The 20,351-nt window shown below is 40.6% G+C and overlaps 1 protein-coding gene across 26 annotated transcripts in view; it reads left to right on the forward strand.

Moving 5' to 3' along the window:
* Positions 1 to 20,351, forward strand: part of AAK1 (AP2 associated kinase 1) — a 177,584-nt gene that overhangs the window by 74,048 nt on the left and 83,185 nt on the right. For all 26 annotated transcript variants that reach the window (XM_085019007.1, XM_085019011.1, XM_085019017.1 and 23 more), the window contains exons 3-5: positions 2,884 to 3,002; positions 18,611 to 18,719; positions 20,201 to 20,343. In XM_085019007.1, the coding sequence (XP_084875133.1) occupies positions 2,884 to 3,002; positions 18,611 to 18,719; positions 20,201 to 20,343 (371 nt within the window). The remainder of the gene's footprint in view (positions 1 to 2,883; positions 3,003 to 18,610; positions 18,720 to 20,200; positions 20,344 to 20,351) is intronic.

The raw sequence follows: 20,351 nt of genomic DNA on the forward strand, positions 1-20,351 counted from the left end.
GAGCCGAGTCTGCGACCTACACCACAGCTTACGGCAACGCCGAATCCTCAACCCACTGAGTGAGGCCAGGGATCAAACCCGCAACCTCATGGTTCCTAGTCAGATTCGTTAACCACTGCACCACAACAGGAACTCCAAAAGAACATTTTTTAGATAATCAGGCAGTGACACTGGTCCAGGTTCTACCCATAACTAGCCATAGGATCCTAAGCTTCACTTGGTTCCTCCCCCCATAAAGCAAAATGCTTTGACTTACTGCTCTCTTCCAGCATTACTGGTGCAGTCTGTATTTCTGTGATTTTTTTTTTTTGAAAAAATTCAGAATATTTATAAAATGAACACCCACTTGTATTGTTCACAAAACAATTATGACTATACAAAGAAGTTTTATAATTTATACTATCATTTTCCTTAATTTTTTTTTTTTTTTTTTTTTTTTTTTTTTTTGCTTTTTAGGGCTGCATCCACAGCCTATGGAAGTTCCCAGGCTAGGGGTCCAATCAGAGCTTCATCTGCCGGCCTGTGCCACAGCCACGCCTGATCCAAAACACATTTGCGACCTACACCACAGCTCATGGCACTGCCGGATCCTTAACCCACTGATCGAGGCCAGGGATCAAACCCACATCCTCACAGATATTAGTTGGGTTCATTACCCACTGAGCCACAATGGGAATTCCCTCATTTTCCTTACTTCTAATTGTTTATAAGACACGCAATTTTAATAGCTTTGGGAGTGGGGGAAAAAGGCATATACTATTGCATTAATGTATATATTTATTACAAGGAAATTCTGATGTTCTAAAATTTAAAATGAAAAAATTATGCATTGTGGAATTGAGGAGCTTTTTTTTACATGGTTGATTAGACCTCTACTTGTCAATACATGCTAGGGTTTTTAAATTTTTGTGTAGTAAATACTCAAAAATTGTTGAATTAGTTGACAACTGAGCAGTGTGAATGGACTTTAAAGTATTATAAGAAACATGGAAAATATTATTGAGCTACAAAGATTAGAGAGATGACAGCTGAATTTAAAGATTGTATGGTAAACTCTAGTGTTTATTGAATGGAATACTAAATACAATGACAGAAAGTATACAAACATGCAGTGTCTGGTAAATCAACAAAATGCACGTTTGGAACATTTGAGCCCATTAAAAGCTTTTTTTTTCTTTTTTGGTCTTTTTGCTATTTCTTGGGCCACTCCCGCGGTATATGGAGGTTCCCAGGCTAGGGGTCTAATTGGAGCTGTAGCCACCGGCCTACGCCAGAGCCACAGCAACGTGGGATCCGAGCCGCGTCTGCAACCCACACCACAGCCCACGGCAACGCCGGATGGTTAACCCACTGAGCAAGGGCAGGAACCGAACCCGAAACCTCATGGTTCCTAGTCGGATTCGTTAACCACTGCGCCACGATGGGAACTCCTGAGCCCATTAAAAGCTTTTAACACGGAATTACATGTGTATTTTTTGAAAACATGTGACAGTACTTTATGATTGAAGCTCTCTTTGATTGCGTGGAACAGAATCCTGTTCAACTTGATTTGAAAAAGAACAATTATTATAAAGATACAACAGGAAATACCATGAACATCAGCAGAGCGCTACTGGGTCTCAGAGGATTTAGAGTGAGATGGTTGGGACCTAAGTCTTATATCTTAGGCCTGAGGTCTCTATAATTGCTGCTAATTGCCCTGTATCAATTTTGCATGTGGCTCCAAGCCCCAGTACTGTACCATGACCTCAGCTTTCAAGTTCCCATCCTGATGACTTCTCTCTGTGTTCAGCTCCATGCAATTAGTCATCACTTTCGTGCAAGAATAGCCTAGCAATTTTTGCTACCCAGGGTCAGTGCGCAAGATAGTTCAAGCTAAATTATGCAGGTGTATGAGCACACAGATGGACTAAGTGTCTGATAGAAGTGCTGCTTATCCCAAAGCCTTCAACTTTGATCACTTTGCCACACCTTATCTACCTAAATGTCTCTTAAAAATGGCGTGGAACCCCTCAGTGTTTGGGGAGTGAGGTCAAGATGAGAAGTTCTAAGAATTTGTGGAACACTAAGGTGTTAAACTCAGAACACTGAAGAATTTCTGTTAGAGTTATAGTAACTTATTTTAATGAATTACAAACAGTCTTTTAGGAAAAGCTCAGTGCAGACATTAAAAAGTCTGCCTAATCCCGGCCTTTCTTGCCTGGTAGGGCTGTCAGAGCTCTGGCTGTGGGAGGGCAGGGGGAAACTTCCAAGTCTGCTGTTGACTGGAGCTGGGAGATGGGTAAGGAGGGATGAGAAGAAAGGAGGAGAAGGAGATTCTGGAAATTAATCACCAACAATTCTTAGAGCAATTATTGAGATAATTTCCAGGCTTCTCTGTTTCAATGTTGGAATTAATGGTTTTTTTTTTTTTTAAGTCCTTGATTGAATCTAACCTCTTTGCACCTCTGTTTTCTTCAGCTAGTAATTGTTGTCTTAAAGGGAAAAATATCACCCAGCCTCATAGGATTGTGGCATAAATGAAACAAGACCTCAGAGTGCCTAAGAGAGCAATTGGAATGTAGTTGGTTCTTTTTCCTTTCATTCGTTCATCTCTTTACCTTAGTTTCTCTGGAAGATCATTACTACTCTTCTTCTTCTTCTTCTTTTTAAGATATGTTTTCAGGAATAGTTTCTTTGACTCTTGCTATCCAGTGACAAAAGTGATGCTTCTGAATCCCTAGAATCTTAAGAATGCTTTCTATGCCAGGCCAGCCCTAGGCCTAGCTAACGATGGCATCAGTACCATTAACAGTGATAACAAGCAGCCTGCAGCCACCATGGTCACTTGACTGACTTTTTAACCACAGCTTAAAAGAGCTTGTATGTGTGTTTCTCTCACAGGTGGATTTGCTATCGTGTTTCTGGTGAGGACAAGCAATGGAATGAAATGTGCCTTGAAACGCATGTTTGTCAACAATGAGCATGATCTCCAGGTGTGCAAGAGAGAAATCCAGATAATGGTAAGGCTGCCCCTCAGACTTGGGACTCCTTGTTTAAAATGGGAGAGGGATGGAGCCCTCTCATAAGAAAGCTGATGAGGGAGTTCCCATTGTGGCAAGGCAGAAACAAATCCATTGCGGATGATGCAAGTTTGATCCCTGGCCTTGCTCAGTGGGTTAAGGATGCGGCGTTGCCCTGAGCTGTGGCATAGGGCGCAGATGCAGCACAGATCCCAAATTGCTGTGGCTGTGGTGTAGGCTGGCAGCTGTAGCTCTGATTTGACCCCTAGCCTGGGAACTTCCATATACCTTGGGTACAGCCCTAAAAAGCCAAAAAAAAAAGAAGAAGAAGAAGAAAGCCTATAGGGGGTTTGTTCCCACCCCTGAGATGGCAGAGAGGCCTCTGTACAAGGTGAGAAATGAATAGCCATGGATGTAGGACATTGCTCCTCATGGGGTGTGGGCTGTTCCTTCTGCCTTGATCACTCACAGCTGGAGGGTTGAGGCGATAGGAGCATACAGAGAGAATTGACCAATTTTTAGGTCAGATAAATAGTCTGGGGCATTGGGAAAAGTTTACTTAGCAACTTGATTCTCCGAATTATCTGTGGAGATTCTAGCTTTCCAATGAACTGCCTCTTTTAGTCTTACCATGTATGAGTTATCAGTCCTAGCTTTCAACCCTCTTAAGCCCCAGCACTCTGGGAATATACCCTTCCGTTCCTTTGTGTTTGGTGCATGTAGTTCACCTGGAATGCTTTGTTTTACTTTCTCTCTTTCTCTCCTTCTTTGCCTAGAAAGCTCTTACACATACTTTGTTACACCATTGATAAAAAGCCAAGAGCAAGCAAAAATGATCCATGGTCATAGAGATCAAAGTAATTATCTGGGTGTGGGAAACTGACTAGAAAGGGGCATGTGGGAACTTTCTGGGCCATGGAAATGTTGTATATCTTGTTTTGGGTAGTGGTTATACCCAATTGTTAAAACTCAGTTGGACACCTTAAGATCTGTGCAAATTTATTGTTCATTAATTATACCTCACATCTTAAAAACTTAGTTTTCAAGATTTAAATCAGTATCATGTTTGGAGAAAGTCCCTATCTGTTAGGTATATGATGAAGTATTTATGGATGAAATAATACAAGGTCTTGAAATTCATAGAGTGAATTTAGAAGAGAAATGAGGTTGGCGATGAGTTGATTATGATGGAAGCAGGGTGATGGGTATGTGGGAGTTTGTTAGAGTTATGTCTTTCACTTCCGTTTGACATTGTCCATAAAGTCTTATATGCCTTTGTGTTTCCACTTTACTTTTGTTTATGCCAATTGTATTGTTTATCTTGATGTTTTATAATTCTGCCTTCAAAAAGTAATCTTGTTATTTTATAAGTACTTCTGTCTTCAGAAAGTAAGGTATTTAAAATCAGAAATTTGGAATTCCCATTATGGCCATGGCGCAGCGGAAATGAATCCAACTAGGAACCATGAGGTTTTGGTCCGATCTCTGGCCTTGCTCAGTAGGTTAAGGATCCAGCATGGCTGTGATGTAGCTGTGTGTAGGTTGAAGCCGCACCTCAGATCCTGTGTTGCTGTGGCTGTGGTGTAGGCCAGCAGCTGTAGCTCTGATTCGACCCCTAGCCTGAGAACCTTCATATGCCACAGGTGCAGTGCTAAAAAGCCAAAAAAATAAAATAAATAAATAAATAAATAAAAAATAATCCAGTACACTGCTGGATAGAGAGTGAGTACTTAAATTTTGGATGAAATGCATATATGAATAAGGGTCGGGGCAGATGATAAATATGTTTCCCTAGAGGTGATGATTCCTTGGTGTCCTACATTTTAATGCTCTTATTAAGAGCAGAAAGAGGTCCAGAAATGAAAATGAAATGAAAAGAAAGAGGTCCAGTGAGAGTGGCATTATAGGCTTTGCTCCACAGGCTTTGCTTGCCCTTGTGGAGTTGCCCTTTCAGCAGCTATTTAGAATTACAAGTTGTACCAGCTACTGAAACAACTCAGGGTTTCAGAGAACCAGGTGCTAGAAAGTTGAAACTACTTGGGAAGGAACTTGGTAGACGTAAGTGTTGCTGTCATTACTGCAAAACCGACACAATCTCCCCAAGGGTTATTCATGCACAGCCGGGGCCACGTGGATCTGTCCGCCAGGCACCAGGTTCCTCCCACTCCCCCCACCACTCGGCTCCACACAGCCCGGCTCTCTCTACTTCCCTTCCCCCACACAGTGTTTTTGGGGTGCTTATTCCTCCTCCCACCTTGCCCCTTCTTTGCCTTGGCTCTCACATTCCCTTTGTTCTCTGCTTTTGCTATTTCCTCTGTCCAGAATGCCCTTCTCATTCATTTTCTTGCGTTAGGAGAATAATCCCACTCTAACTTTCTCCCACTCGTTCAGAAACGTGTTTGAGGGCTTACTCAGTGCTGGGCAGGTGTTGGAGTAAAGGGACCTTAGGAGCTCACAAATTAATGGACCTGATTAAGAAGTAAATTGTATCATTCAAGTTCTGTCTGAGCCATCACTTTGCTGGGAGAGTTTTGTTGTGTATTTTAGTTTGTATTTTTTCAGAACTTAAATACTCAAATAGTTGAACTAAGCGTATTACAAAAAACATCAAGCAGTTCCCTGAGGGGTCCTCCTATGCTGTTTCAAGGTCCCAGGGGCCACCACTTTTAGTTGATTCACTTGAAGTAGTTCGAAATAGCAGGCTGATATTGCTAATTGTTTTTTTTTTTCCTCTATTTTAGGCATTGCATATTGTGGAAATTTATTTTTTGCTATTTTAGGGCCACACTTGTGGCAGATGGAGGTTCCCAGTCTAGGGGTCGAGTCAAAGCTACAGCTGCCAGCCTACACCACAGCAACGACAGATCTGAGCTGCTTCTGCAACCTACATCACAGCTTACGGCAACGCTGGATTCTTAACCCACTGAACGAGGCCAGGGATCAAACCCGAAACCTCATGAGTCCTAGTCAGGTTTGTTAGCTGCTTAGCCACAAAGGGAGCTCCAAGAAAACATCATTCTTGCTATACTCCTAGGTGGACTATCATTACCATTCCCTTCTTATATAATTCTTTCTTCACTAGAATCAATGTCTTTTTTGTTTGTTTTTTAGGTTTTTTTGCTTTTTAGGGCGGCACCCATGGCATATGGAAGTTCCAAGGCTAGGGGTTGAATTGGAGCTACAGCTGCTGGCCTACACCACAGCTACAGCAACGCCAGATCCTTTAACCCACTGATTGAGGCCAGGGATCTAACCCTCATCCTCGTGGATACTGGTTGGATTCATTTCTACTGCACCACAACGGGAACACCTAGGTTTTTTTCAATCTTAGTTTTCTGTGTACTTTTTGTCAGTTTAATCTCAAACACTCCCCAAGTTGTTTAAATCATTTAAAAAATACTCTTAAAAACAATTAGTACTCTCTCTGTTTTACCTTCTTGAAGAAATCTCTCCCTGTCTTCAGACTTGATAGAATCTGGGTTGGTTGCTCTTATACCTAATTTACTATCTTATCTTGGGAATTTTCTAGCCATTCTCTTTGCTTCTCTTTTATGTTTGATTTCTTGACTCCTCTTTTCACTCTATTATATCGTCTCAGTAGGGCTTATCCTCCAGGACTCTCCTGATGCATGGTAGGTAATTTTTTTTTTTTTTTTTTTTTTTTTTTTGTCTTTTGAGGGTCGCACCCAGGGCATATGGAGATTTCCAGGCTAGGGTTTAATTGGAGCTGCAGCCTCCAGCCTACGCCACAGCCACAGCAACGCCAGATGTGAGCCGCATCTGCGTGTGACCTACATCACAGCTCATGGTTACACCGAATGTTTAACCCACTGAGCTAGGCCAGGGATCAAACCCTCAACCTCATGAATACCAGTCAGATTTGTTTCCACTGAGCCACAACAGGAACTCCCTGTCCTCATTTTATATTCACACATGTGATAACTTGCATGTAAAGTGTTGGATTGGAAATCATTTCATTGAAATACTTGAAAACATTGCTCTAATGTATTTAGCTTTCATTGTTGTGCTTTGGGAAGCTTGAAGTCATTCTAATACCTGCTCCTTTGACGTTAATATAACTCTTTTTTTTTTCTCCCCAGAAATTTATAAATTTTTCTTTTTTTTTTTTTTTTTGCAGTGTCCTGAAATTTGTTAATGATACACCTTGGCATGTGCTTTTATTATTTATTATGTTAGATGTTTGCTGGTTCCATTTAATCTAGAAACACATATCCTTGTGTGTGTGTGTGTGTGTGTGTGTGTGTGTGTGTGTGTGTGTGTGTGGTTTTAGTTTGTTTCATTTGATGATTTCCTTTTCTGTCTTCCTCTGTCTGAAATTGCTGTATCAGTATTTGGTTGTTCCGATTTTCTAATTTTTTGTTTTCTTCCTTTTATTTTTAGTTTCTTAGTCTTTTCCCTCTATATTCCAACAGATTTTCTCAGCTTTATATTCAACCATCCTGTTGAATTTTTTATTTCATTTTATTTTTGTCTTTTTGCCATTTCTTGGGCCACTGCCACAGCATATGGAGATTCCCAGGCTAGGGGTCGAATTGGAGCTGTAGTGGCCGGCCTATGCCACAACCACAGCAATGCCAGATCTGAGCCGCCTCTGGGACCTACACCACAGCTCATGGCAACACCAAATCCTTAACCCACTGAGCAAGGCCAGGGATCTAACCTGCAACCTCATGGTTCCTAGTTGGATTGGTTAACCACTGAGCCACAATGGGAACTCCCTGTTGAATTTTTTTGTATATAATAAGCTTTTTTAATTCCTAAGACCTTCTTGGTTTGTTTTGGTTTGTTTTGAATTTTGATAAAGTCCGGTTTACCAGTTTTTCCTTTTGTGGATTGTAGTTTTGGTGTCATTTCTAAGACCTCTTTGCCTAGCTCTCAATTCTGAAAGTTTTCTCCTATTTTTTTTCTGTATGTTTTATATTTTGCATTTAATTCTATGATCCATTTCGAATTAACTTTATCTAGTGTGAGGCATGTTGAAGTTCATTTTGTTGCTTCTGAATGTACTTTTGTTAAAAAGCTGTCATTCCTCCATTGAATATTTTTATCAAAAATCAACTGGGCATAATTGTGAGGGTTCACTTCCAGACCTTTCTCTGTTCTCCATTCTCTTCCTTTAACCTATGTGTCTGTCCCTCTGCCAACACCACACAGCCTTGATCACTGTAGCTGGAAATCAGACTGATTCCCCCTACTTCTTTTTTTCCCAAAATTGGTTTTAACTATTATAGTTCTTTTGTCTTTTCATATAAATATTAGAATAATCTTATCTATATCTGTAGAATGTCTTGCTAGAATTTTGGTAGGAGTTTCTTTAAAGTTGTATATCAGTTTGAGGAGAAGAGACATCTTTTTTGTGTTTAGTCTTCTAATGAATGAACATGGCATCTCCGTTTATTTATACCTCTTTGATTTCTTTCATCAGCATTTTGTTGTTTTCAACATATGGGCCTTGTATATGTTCTTAGATTTATACCTAAGTTTTTGGTTTTGTTTTGAGTGTTTATAAGTGGTATTGGATGATTAATTTTGATGTCCAGGAGTTCCTGTTGCGGTGAAGTGGAAACAAATCTGACTAGTATCCATGAGGACACAGGTTTGACCCTTGGCCTTGCTCAGAGATCCAGCGTGGCCATGAGCTGTGGTGTGGGTCGCAGATGCAGCTCATATTCTGCATTGCTATGGCTGTGGTATAGGCCGGCAGCTGTAGCACTGATTCGACTTCTAGCCTAGAAACTTCCATATGCCCCAGGTGTGGCCCTAAAAAGCAAAAAATAAATAAATAAATAAATAAATTTTTTGATGTCCATATTTTTATTGCAAGGATATAGAAAATCAATTGGTCTTTCTGTGTTGATTTTGTATCCTTTAACCTTGCTGAACCTTTGTACTAGTTCTGGAATTTTTTTCTAAATTCCTGAGTATTTTCTGCAAGTAGAGGTATTTTATTGTTTCCTTTCTGATGTGTTTCCCTTTTTTTTCCTTTTCTAACCTTATTGTACTACTCTCTCATTTATTTATTTAATCATTTATTTATATCAGAATAGACTTTAGCACATTTATTTTATTATTTTTTTCTTTCAGTCTATTTGCTGTCTTTGGTTCAGATTGGGTTATTCTGTTGTTTTAGCTCTCAGTTCACTGATTCCCTCCTCTGTCCCTTTTCATTCTGCTGATGAGCCCAAACATTGTGCTTTTTGCTTTGGTTATTGTATTTTTCAGTTCTAAAATTTCCATTTGGTTCTTCTTTAGATTTTTCTGGGTTTTTGATGACACTTCCTGTTTCTTTGCTGAGGCTATCTGCTCATTTAAGGATTTCTGTAATTGCTGACTTAAGCATTTTTGTCATGTCTGCTATAAAATCATAGCTGGGTAATTCTATCATCTCTATCATCTTTATATTGGCATCTGTTGTCTTCTTTTGTCCATATAGTTTGAGATCTTCCTAGTTCTTGGTATGACAAACGATTATTGACATTTTCATCTTGTGTTATGAGATTCTGGATCTGTTTTAACTAGTTTCTGCTCTGGCCAGGGATTAATGGGGTCTGGGTTGTGCCTTCTTGGTAGTACTGAGATGAGGATAGAAGTTCAGGGTTCCTGTGGGGCCTCTGTTTTCACCCCAGAGAATGTTTCTCATTACTACTAGATTGGGGTGAAAGTTCCAGTTCCCATTAGGCTTCCCCTGATCCTTACTTGGCTGGAAGGTAGGAGTGCCTTGTTACTGCCCTCCTATGGCTGTGACTGACCCTGTGGTGGTGGGTGTTGGCCTTATTACCACTTGGTGACTGTGAAAGTCTTGACTCTCCTTTTGGCCTCTCACAGCATCTAGTGGGAAGAAGGAAGACTACCTCCTTATTACCCACACCTGCAGAGACAAAAGGCCTGACTCCCAACTCAGCCCTCTCCAACACTGATTTGTTGCAGACTCACGAGGATGGAAGTCCAGGCTCTCCACGTGGCCTTTGCTGGCATGGCTGTAGCAGGGCTGCAGCTTTTTTTCAGTGGTTTTTGGCTGGAGTAGAGCAGTAAGCCTCTATGAGTTTCTCTCTTACTAGGTTATCCCTTTTCCGGGTCTGGCTGGGGAGAGCCGGCTTTCACTGGGCTTTTTTTGTCTGCGTCCATTGGAGTTTTCAGTTTGCTGACTTCTTCAGTTTTTAGTCTGGAAAATATGTTAGGCAAAAAGAAAACCCAGGCAACTCACCACCATGTTGTTCCTTGGGTCCCAAAGTTCCTAATCAGTCTGCTTTCTTTTATTCACATTTCAGACTCTTGTTCTTATGTTTGTTTTATGTATAATGTACAAAGTATTTAGCAGGAAGAATAGGGGAAATACATCTACTCCACCTCACTAAAAGCAGAAGTCTTCTGTTTATGCTTTTTAGGAAACAAACACTTTACATCATTTAGTAAGGCTTAAGAAGGAAGCAGAGATAAACGCATGTATTCAACGTAATATTTTAAACAGTTTGTTGCTATTTTTAATCAAAAGTCCTATGTGATGTTTTTAACCCCCACTTGACTCAGACTTTGGTCAGATAGAGGCCAAAACCCAAGCCCTACCTCTCTGAGTTTGTGAGAGTGTAATATATATATTACATATTATTGATTGTTGTAATATATATATTACATATTGTTGTATATATTACATATTGTTTGAATTTGCCTGAAGAAACCCTGGAAAGATGAGAGAGAAAGAGGGAAGGAAGAAGGGAAGAAGGGAGAGAAGGAATGAGAACTGGAGTTGAAAATACTTGTCTACTATGTTTTGCTTTTTGAGTGTTAATATGTTACTTACTTTTTAAAATTCAATTTTAAGCTGTTTTCTTGCTTAGATGAGTAAGCAGGGATCCATAGAGCCTTCAGATTGAGCAGGAACAAGCAGGTCCTGTCAACGTTATGTCCTCCTTTGGGAAGGTTTCCAACTAGAGAGCTCAGGGCAGCACCGTAGATCCAAGTGTCTGTGGACTGCGTCTTTGGGTGAGGGCACCAGAGGTCTGTGAGCAGGATGGGAAATCCAGGCTGGATGTTCGGTGTCATTGCTGCTATATATAATGGCTTCTGATCCATGATTTGCTGTTAATTTTTAGAGAACTTTCTAAGACTAAAAGCACTGCAGCCTGCCGTTAACTGTGTTCTTTTACATTTGGCAAATGATTTGGTTAAAGGGGTAGAAGACACATTTATCAATTATGTGCCTCAGATAAAGTTGGAACAACTGCACAAGGTGATAGAGTCAGGATCCCAAATGATTCTTACAGATTGGAGCAATGGACTGATTCTAATGAGATGAAATAGCAAGTTAAGGTCATGTACTTGGATTTTTATTTTATTGTAATCAACTTTACGAGCACAGTTCTGGGAAGGTAGAGATTAAAAGCAGCAGGAATAGAACAAGACTCAAGTATTTTAGTGGCCAGTTAACTTGATATGAATGTATAGTATGAGGTGGCAGCCAAAAGAAAAAAGAGTGTAATTTTTTAGCTACATTAGTAAAATTAGTAGAAAGGGATGGTGCTGGTCTACTCTGCATGTGTCAGACCAGGCCTGGGGTATTTCATTCATTTCCTGGGCCCATTCTTATAAAAAGGAGTTAGACAAAGCAAAGCATTTAAATGTGGGAGTAGCCAAAATGTAGGTGTGACTAAACACCAAGTCAAAGAATGTGGGTATGTTTAACCTAGAGAAGAAAAAACTTAGCATCTAAACAGCAATATTTCAGTTGTTTGAAAAGTGAAAAAATAGACTAGTCTTATTCTTTTTTTCTGAAGAAGACAATCTAGCATCAGAAGGTGGAAGCTTTTAGCTGGATGTAGGGAAGAGCAACAATGAAGGCTGTCTGTAGATGAGCCGAAGACCCAACGAAATGACAGTAATCTGAGAAAACTTCCTGTCAAAAGGCAATAGCAGGGGAGTTCCTGCTGTGATGCAATGGGATCAGCAGTGTCTTGGGAGCACTGGGATGCAGGTTCAATCCCTGGCCCTGCACAGTGGGTTAAGGATCCCGAGTTGCCACAGCTTCAGCTTAGGTTGAAACTCTGGCTTGTATCCGGTTCCTAGCTGGGGAACTCCACATGCCACAGCCAAAAGAGAGGAAAGAGAAAAAAAAAAAAAAAAAAGTCAGTAGCAGGAATTCACACATGGGCTGCCTGGATACTCTAGATCAGTGCTACTCTAAGGATCTTGTTTTCTTTTTCCCTCTGGTATGCTTGTTTATTTTATTTTTTCCCCAGCTTGTCATACTACTTTTCTTTGTAAATTGAGATAAAATTCATCCTTTTAAATATAAGTATGATTTAAATATAATTCAGTGATTTTTACTTTACAAGGTCATTTACCATATCACCATTTGTCAAATTCCAGAATATTATTTTCATTACCCCAAAAGGAAACTCCACACCCACTAGCAATCACTCCACATTCCTCCTTGCCCCAGTCCCTAGCAACCATTAGTCTACTTTCTAATGCCCATTCTCGACATTTCTTATAAATGAGCTCACACAATGTGACGTCTTTTGTCTGACATCTTTCACTTAGCGTGTTTTCAAGGTTTATCTGTGTTGCAGCAGGTATCTCTACTTTATTCCTTTTTGTGGCTATATAATATTCCATCGTATGGGTATACCATATTTTGTTTACCTGATGGACATTTGAGTTTTTTTTCACTCTTTGGCTATTATGAATAATGCTGTTAAGGACATCTGTGTACAAATTTTTGTGAAGGTAATGTTTCATTTCTCTTGGGAATATACTTAGGAGTGAAATTACTAGGTAAGGGGGTAACTCTGCTTTTTGAGAAAATGCCGAACCATTTTCCATAGGAACAATGTATGAGGTTCTAATCTCCATTTTCTAACTGACATTTTTATTGTTTCTGTGTTGTTATAGCTATTCTAGTGGTTATAAAGTGATGATTTCATTATAGTTTTGATTTGCATTTTCTTTCTTTCTTTCTTTCTTTCTTTCTTTCTTTTTTTTTTTTTTTTTGTCTTTTTGGGCCACACCCATGGCATATGGAGGTTCCCAGGCTACGGGTCCAATTGGAACTGCAGCTGCTGGGCTACTCCAGAGCCAAAGCAACTCGGGATCTGGGCCAAGTCTGAAACCTACACCACAGCTCACAGCAATTCCGGATTCTTAACCCACTGAGTGAGGCCAGGGATCAAACCCGCATCCTCATGGATGCTAGTAGGGTTCGCTAACTGCTGAGCCACGACGGGAACTCCTGATTTACATTTTCTTAGTGATTAATGGTGTTGAGCTTCTTTCCATGTGCTTATCATATGCTCTTCTGATCTTTGACAATTTTTACACTGGGTTTTCTTTTTATTGTTGAGTTTAAAGAGTTCTTTAAATAGTTTGGATATTAGAATCTTTTCAAATGTATGATTTGAAAATATTTTTTCCATCCTTTGCATTATCTTTTGACTTTCTTATAGTGTCCTTTGAAACACTTTTAATTTTGATGAAGTGAAGTTTATCTGTTTTTTTCTTTGATTACTTGTGCATTAGATGTCATATCTAAGAACCATTGCCTAATCCAACATAATGACAATTTGCACATGTTTTCTTTGAGGAGTTTTTAGATTTGTGGTCCATTTTTGAGTTAATTTTTGTATGTGGTATGAGGTAGGGATCCACCTTCATTCTCTTACATATAGATATCCAGTTGTCCCATCACCATTTTTTGAAAAGACTGTTCTCTTCCTCATTGAATTGTCTTGGCACCCTTGTCAAAAGTCAATTGGCTGCAAATACAAACGCATAGGTACTATACTAAAGATCTTGTGCCAGGATATAAATCAATGAACTGCTTCCCTCATAGCTAAAGACTCACTAAGAAAAGAAAAACATCATCTCAGTGACCTGGTTGATTTATGTCCTGGAGCAAGCTCCCTCATCTCCGTTAGGACTGGTAACCATTTCTACCCAGAAAATGTTTGTGGACCACATTTTGAGCACTGCTTTTGATCTTTGGTGCTTTAAGTGCCACTGACCAGGAGCATCCCAAGAGCTACTAGTTGGAATCTGTTTTTAAACAGACTTCCCAGGTGATTCACATTCTCTTTTTTTTTTTTTTTTTTTTTTTTTGTCTTTTTTTGCTATTTCTTGGGCCGCTCCCACGGCATATGGAGGTTCCCAGGCTAGGGGTCCAATCGGAGCTGTAGCCACCAGCCTACACCAGAGCCACAGCAACGCAAGATCCGAGCCGCGTCTGCAACCTACACCACAGCTCACGGCAATGCCGGATCGTTAACCCACTGAGCAAGGGCAGGGATCGAACCTGCAACCTCATGGTTCCTAGTCGGATTCGTTAACCACTGCGCCACAACGGGAACTCCTGATTCACATTCTTATTAAAGTTTGACCGGCACTGCTCTAGAATCAGACTAAATGGCTTTAAAGATTTATTCAGTAAGTACAGGATTAATTAATAAGACTTGGGAGAGGGAGAGTAAATGTGAGTGTAGGCAGGCTTATATCTGGTTTTGACTAAAGAGCAGAAACCCCCCCGGGGCCCCAGAACCTTGGCCTTTGGTAGAACTCCTGGGCCAGTCCAGATCTCAAAGTGTTTCTTTTCACTGCTGCACTGGACTTGATAGTTTTTCTTGGCTTGTGAATTATAAAGAGTCATAGAGTTATATATAACTTTATAATACAGTTATATAGTTCTAAATATATATGTGTGTATAAATATATATGTAAATTTAAATATAGTTATAAAGTTATAAAGGAAATTTAGAGTTATAGAGTAAAAGAGATGGGGGAAGAAGACTTTTACAAAGCACCTTTGGGGGAGAAAGAAACTAATTTTAGACCTTAGAACTGCTTTCCTTCATCCTTAAGTTAATAAGAAGCCAACCTTTGGTTCAAAGTGTCTTTGGAACCATGGTGTGACTCTAGAAGTTGGCAGCAGTAGTGCTGACTCACAAAATCAGAAACCCTCTGACAGGGTCTTGCACATGCAAGCACTGTCAGAGTCAGAAATTTGCAGGAATTTGTCCTACTGACATTGCCCATAAGGGGGGCCTGAGCAAATGATACACAGGGAAATTTGTTACATATCATACTCATTTTACTTTTATTTTGAAGTGAATGACCCATTACATTGTTGCTATGCTGTTTAGAAGGCCATTTTCTTTGTTTTCTTGAACACAAAGGTAAAGGTTTTTATAGATGTACTTAGGAATTGAGTCCTCTGTTTTCCTGCTGCAGGAATTTTGAAGCTTGGCTAGAATACTGTTCTGCCCCGTGAGCACCATTATTTAGGACTGTGGATAAACTTGAAATGTGTGATAATCTGTAGGATCTGCGTAGAAGACCTCATTTCCAAATGGCAGCTTTTGCAGGTGTTTGTGAAAAAGGTTTTCATCACTTCAAGCATTTGTGTGAAAGTTAAAAAGCTAACTTTAAATACCTATTCATTAAAGCAGGTTTCTAATAATATGTTTAACAGCATTGTTTAATGTTAATTTAAAAATAAATTTTAGGAGTTCCCTCTGTGGCTGTGGCTCAGGTCACTGCCGAGGTGGGGGTTTGATCCCCAGCCTGGTGCAGTGGATTAAAGGATCTGGTGTTGTTGCAGCTGTTGCATAGGTCACAGCTGCGGCTCAGATTCAGTCCCTGGCCCAGGAACTTCCATGTGCTGCGGGTGCAACTGTAAAGGGTTTTTGGTTTTGTTTTAAGTTTAAAATGACAATACAGTCTCTTTAGACTTACCTGTGATTTAATGTAGTATAAACTGATCTGATCTATCTCTAGTTTAATTGAACATTCTCCACTCCCCTGAACATCAGATTTTGGCATATACTCACCATGTAGACTTCTGTCTCACTATTCCAAATAATAGTTGTAGCCAGGTTCATCAAAGCATCTTCCTGACATCCTGCCTTTTCCTGAGTAGGCAGGTATTAACAGAGGTGCCTCCCATATGGGCAGACCTCTCCATCCATGCTGTTCTGTAAGCCTGGGGCTGGTCTTTTAACTAAAGCCAGGAAAAGCTCAGACATCCTCTGGTCTGTTGAGGCTGAGAAGTGCTGCCAGTATGTGAGTCAACCTCAACTTGCAGAAAGATCTGCTCTTGACCTTTTCTGCATTTCACAGCCATTCAAACAGATCTTGTCTATCAGTTATAAACTGGTGACATTTTACTCTAAAATCTGAAATGTTGCTGCATCATCAAGTTGTTAGAAGTAAAATGCCATCACCTCCCTCCAAAGAGGCGGTCTTTTCTGATTGGATGTATTTCAGGGTCTCTGCAGAGAATTTGGGCCTGGACTGATCAGCAAACATCTTGGCAAACTGTTCAGGATGCCATCTGAAATGTTAATTGTCCAGTTTGGGTCCTCTAGTAGCTCTTGCCCTCCTCTTGGCTCTGTCAGATGCTTCTTATTTATCATCTGGATTCTTGCTTTTCTTTTGGCCCTGCCTGTGGCATGCAGAAGTTCCCTGGCCAGGGATTGAACCCACACCACGGCAGTGACAATGCTGGATCCGTATCCTCCTGAGCCACCAGGGAACTCCTCCATCCAGATTATTAATTATTCCTCTCAGGGTGAGGCAGACTCAGAACAAAACTGCCTGTTTAAACAGTTAAATGTAGAAACATTTGTCTTTCTTTCCTCTTTGTGGCCATTGGGAGGGTGTGATCCTCTGCTCCCTTTTGGTTTCAAAAAACTTCTCTCCAGTTCTTCCTACTTCTAGGACTGTGAAAAAGAAAACAAGTTCTAGAAGAGTTGATAACAAAACTGAAAAGCAGAGAGAGGGATAGTCCTCTAAAACACGAGCCCAGAAATCAGTTTCTGTTTAAAGAAACTTGAACTCTAGAGGCTGCTTTTCTGGCTCATCATCTCCCTTGTCCGTTATCCAAAGCAGTTGCTCTAAGCCTTTCATTTCCCTCATCAAGCTTCTTTCTCATCCCCTATCGCTTTGAAGATCTTGCTGTCTATCAAAAACAGAATAGATCTGAACTCCCTCAAATTCTCTTTTCCCCCCAGCCTTAAACCAATATGCACATCCATGCTTATCTCCTTCCTGCTTGCCAGAAAGAAATCTCTTTCAAAGCCCTGTCCCTCTAACAGTGTTCTTAATCCCTACCCTTTCAACCAGCAGGACTTTGTTCCATCAATTATTCTCATCCTCTCTTGTATCTTAAAGTTTTTTCCTCCTGGCTCCTCCCACTCTCCTATGCTCAGTCCTCTCCCATCCTAAAATTCTTTCCCTCATGGCTGCTCCTGTCTTAAGCACAAAATGTGCTGAGTCATCCGTAGCCACTGACTTTCTGTACTCAACTCCCATTCTTTACAAGTCCAGTTCCATTCTTATCTGATTTTATTCCTTCCTTGAAACTGTTCTTTCATAGATCTCCAGCACAAGTGGTAACATTTCTACCTCTGTCTACCTTTCTTAGGCAGCCGTTTCTCTTAATCCTTCACTCGGAGAAAAGTTCTAATGAATTTTAACTTTGATGCTCAGGGTTCAGATGTGGTGGTTAATACTGTGAGACTTCCTCTTGTTTGGGCATATAATTTCAGATTAAAAGAGACTTTATCACTTTGAATAGCTGAATGCCCAGTTAGTATGATTGGTGGTGACTGTTCTCATGGTTCGAATTGCCAGATTCTTCTGGTGACTCTTAAGGAACCACATATTTCCCACCTCTTCACTCCCATTCTTTATTAAAGAAAAGTCAAACAATTTATTAAAACTAGTTAAAAAATAAAATCTTACTTTGTGGGTAAATCCTTTTACCCAGCTCGTTCCATTTTTGTTCACTAACGACCTTGGATTTTGAACATTCTCACTACAAAGATTTACCTCCATGGATGTTGAAATAATCATACCAGGGATGAGGCAACTTCCAGTGTCTAAATGGATCCTGACACATAGGAGGTGCTCGGTATGTATCTGTTGAAAAATTAATCCCACAAGCAGCCCTGAGATATGCAGTTCCACCCAGAGAGCTGGAAACATGACCCATCTTCTATCCCTGTTGGTTGCCTTGAAAGGCTTAATTGTGAGCAAAATGCTTTGGTCTGGATGCCATGGTTAGTCCCTTCACAACTTTATAAAGCTGTTATTCTCTTCATATATTTCCGAAAGGGAGAAAGACAGTATGAAGAGTTTAAAAGTCAAGTTGAACTCACTTGTGATCCTACAAACAGGAAAAAGTATCAGTTGCACTTTCTGAATTAAAAATTTTTTAATATTAAATCTAAAATTTAATAGAATTTAAAAGAGTTTGTAGTGGCTCTCTCCTCTGAGCCCCTCTGCAGTGTTTCTGGAGATAAGAGTCTTTGCTTCTGGTGTCGTGAGCAAATGGCCCTCCTGTGTGCATTTGGTTCTGGAACTGAGTTTCAGGAACTGTTACGGTTTGGTAAGGTTGTAGAATTGCTATTGAAGACCTGGCCGAGAACCTCAGAGACCAGTGGAAACCTGCCCTTGATTCTGCTCCTTGGTCTTACCTCTCATCACTGTTAGTGTTGTCTTTGTGTATTTAAGCTGTCTGTGCTAATGGAAAAGCTAGGCTCATTCTGTCTCTCTTGGTGTCTGTAACTGAGAATTTATTCCTCACCTTTTCTTCACAGAGGGACCTGTCTGGGCACAAGAACATCGTGGGTTACATTGATTCCAGTATCAACAACGTGAGTAGCGGTGACGTGTGGGAAGTGCTCATTCTGATGGACTTCTGCAGGGGTAAGTATCTGAGCCGTACCTGAAGCTCTCACTTCTCTAGCACTTTGATTGTGAAGAGCGTGGGGTCATTTCAGTTAATGCGAACTGTACCCTAATGTATGTTATTCTGGTTTTAAAGGTTGAAAAATGAAGAGACTAAAAGATACCGAGCCCTCTGTCCCTTCTTATTCCTATAATGGCAGGATCAGAGGCACAAACAATTCAAAATGGTGGATAATACAAAACTATTTTTGTTGGGTTGAGGAAGGTTGCTGCTTGTATATGAATGAGAATGCGGGAGAATGAGAATGAATGGGTTCTTTGTGACGCTTTCAAACAAATGATGCAGGCGCATAATAAAGACCCAACTCCAGATGGACTAAAGAAACAATTCAGCTTCTCTCACTCACGTGTTGTCTTCTCCACCCACACCACCGTCCTTGTGTTAGGGGGTAAAAGAAGCCTTTTCCTCTAATGGAAATAACCCTCTTCTCCTTGCTCAAGAGCCATAGCTGCCAGCATGGCTATGTTCACATGATGCTCTTAACAGTAGAGTCATGCAGCTGAAAGCTTGGAGTTTCCAGCAATATTTATCTTGGGAAATCCAGGCTGTAGCACGAGTTTATTCAGAGTTGGACTGCATTTCGTACAGCTTGAAATTCACACACTGTTTGGAGGTTTGGCTCTTTTGGCCTTAGCAGCTGCCACTAACATGCTTGGGTCACTGTTTCACTGTTTGGTGCCCGGCTTTGTAATCACCCTTAGTTCCACTTGCCTTTAGAGTAAATAAATTTTCCATAAATTAAATATGTTGTTAATCCTAAAAATACGACGTTAACCAATCATTTCAGCCTTAACAGCTGAAACCTGGTTTTGTAAAATACTGCCGCAGTTGAACTTGAACATTTGTCTCCTCCCGCTCATTCCCTTTCAGACAGTAAAATGTTTAGCGGTGCGGCCATAGGCGCATCCAGGGATCTATCTGGATGAGTTTCTCAACTCGGTCATCAGTCTTTCAGTCCTGGAGATTAAGTCTTGGTGTAACATTTCTGCAGATCAGGCAGCAAGTACTAAAAGCCAGAGAGACCAAGCTGTTCCTAAGATGCAGGCTGTAAAACTGTCTTCCTCCTCTTCCTGGGGTCTGTTGTGCAATCTGATTCTTAGCAAAAGATACGGCAGCTTGAACCCGTGGCCTTGGCTGATGCACAACAGGGACATTACAATCAGGCAGCTAGAGCAGGACGATATTGTCAGTTCTTCCGTTAATCTTGAAGACAGAATGAGGGCAGCCCACATCTGGGCTGCTTTATAAAATGAAGAAACTGTTTTGATGCAGTAGAAAACAAATCCCAGGCTGGGAATCACCATACCAGGTTTTAGTCCTGGCTCAGCCGGTGATCAGCCAAGTCCAGGCTGCTCCTTTGTGGATGGCTGTTCATCCTCGAGGATGAGTGACAGGGCTGTTTGTTTATGACTTTTCTTTTGCTCTGCACCACTCTTAGGAGGCCAGGTGGTCAACCTAATGAACCAGCGCCTGCAAACAGGTTTTACAGAGAGTGAAGTGCTCCAGATATTTTGTGACACCTGTGAAGCTGTTGCCCGCCTGCATCAGTGCAAAACTCCGATTATCCACCGCGATCTGAAGGTAACAGA

This window comes from Sus scrofa, chromosome 3 (assembly GCF_054392235.1).
Source record: "Sus scrofa isolate SSC_HxYL_T2T_F1_AM1 chromosome 3, Sscrofa_HxYL_maternal_Yorkshire_Landrace_v2.0, whole genome shotgun sequence".
Classification (NCBI taxonomy): domain Eukaryota; kingdom Metazoa; phylum Chordata; class Mammalia; order Artiodactyla; family Suidae; genus Sus; species Sus scrofa.